Source organism: Eimeria mitis, genomic scaffold, assembly GCF_000499745.2.
Source record: "Eimeria mitis Houghton genomic scaffold, Emh_scaff1899, whole genome shotgun sequence".
Taxonomy (NCBI): domain Eukaryota; phylum Apicomplexa; class Conoidasida; order Eucoccidiorida; family Eimeriidae; genus Eimeria; species Eimeria mitis.
Genome location: NW_013570222.1, coordinates 6798 through 7885, shown reverse-complemented (window position 1 = coordinate 7885; position 1088 = coordinate 6798). Strand labels below are relative to the sequence as shown.

The window sequence follows — 1088 nt, the reverse complement described above, 5'->3', positions numbered from 1 at the left end:
CATTCCAAACGTTAGCCCCATGTTGTCTCTGCTGCTGCTGCTGTTCCTGTTGCTGCTGCTGCTGCTGCTGCTGCTGTTGCTGCTGCAGTTGCTGTTCCTGTTGTTGCTGCATCTGTTGCTGCTGCAGGTGCTGCTGTTGCAGCTGTTGCAGCTGTTGCTGCTGCAGCTGTTGCTGCTGCAGTTGCTGCTGTTCCTGCTGCAGTTGCTGCTGTTCCTGCTGCAGCGGTTGTTGCTGCAGTTGTTGCTGCTGCAGCCGTTGCTGCTGCAGTTGCTGCAGCTGCTGCAGTTGCTGCTGCTGCTCTGGGCCGTTAAAAGCCACATCGCGAGAAGCAGCAGTATCTCCCGTAGCAGCAGCAGCAGCAGCAGCTGCTGCTGCAGCAGCAGCAGCAGCAGCAGCAGCAGCGGGCTCAGGTGGTTGTATATGGGGCCCCCTTCTGTCTGCAGCACGTCGTGCTGCAGCAGGCTGGCTTGGGGGCCCCTGGGGGCTGCAGGGGGCCCCCCGTGCTGCTGGGGGCCCCCTTGCCGCAGCATGTCTTGCGGGGTCACCAACCTCCTTTGCTGCTGCTGCTGCTGCTGCTGCTGCTGTTGCTGCTGCTGCTGTTGTACGACGAGAAGGTCGCGTGCTGCTGCTGCTGCTGCTGCTGTTGCTGCTGCTGCTGCTGCTGTGCTGCACCGGGGGGGCCCTCGGGCTGCAGGGCCTCGAAGCGAACCGCTTGCTGCTGGGGGCCCCTGAAGAAGTGCTGCGGAGCTTTCTTGCACCTGCTGCAGCGTTGGCTGCTGCTGCTGCTGCAGGTGCTGCTGCTGCTGCTGCTGCTGCTGCTGCTGCAGAGGCAGCGCTGCCCCTTCGTATCCCTAATGGGGGCCTCGGCGAATGGCGAGCAGCAGCAGGGGCCCCTCTAGCTGCTGTTGCTGCTGCTGCTGCTGTTGCTGCTGCTGCTGCTGCTGCGGAAGCTGACGAACTCCGTGGTACACGGGAGATCTTCCGTTGCTGCTGCTGCTGCTGCTGCAGCAACTGTTGCTGCTGCTGCTGCTGCTGCTGCGTTCGCAGCGCCAGCTCTGCACATGGAGACGGCTCCCGCTGCCGTGCG

At 63.5% G+C, this 1088-nt stretch overlaps 1 protein-coding gene across 1 annotated transcript in view; it reads right to left on the bottom strand.

Moving 5' to 3' along the window:
- Positions 1-1088, bottom strand: part of EMH_0045540 (uncharacterized protein) — a gene marked incomplete at both ends in the record, with an annotated part of 4416 nt that overhangs the window by 2636 nt on the left and 692 nt on the right. Inside the window, one exon of the mRNA XM_013496078.1 lies at positions 3-1088. Coding sequence (XP_013351532.1) covers positions 3-1088 — 1086 coding nt within the window. The remainder of the gene's footprint in view (positions 1-2) is intronic.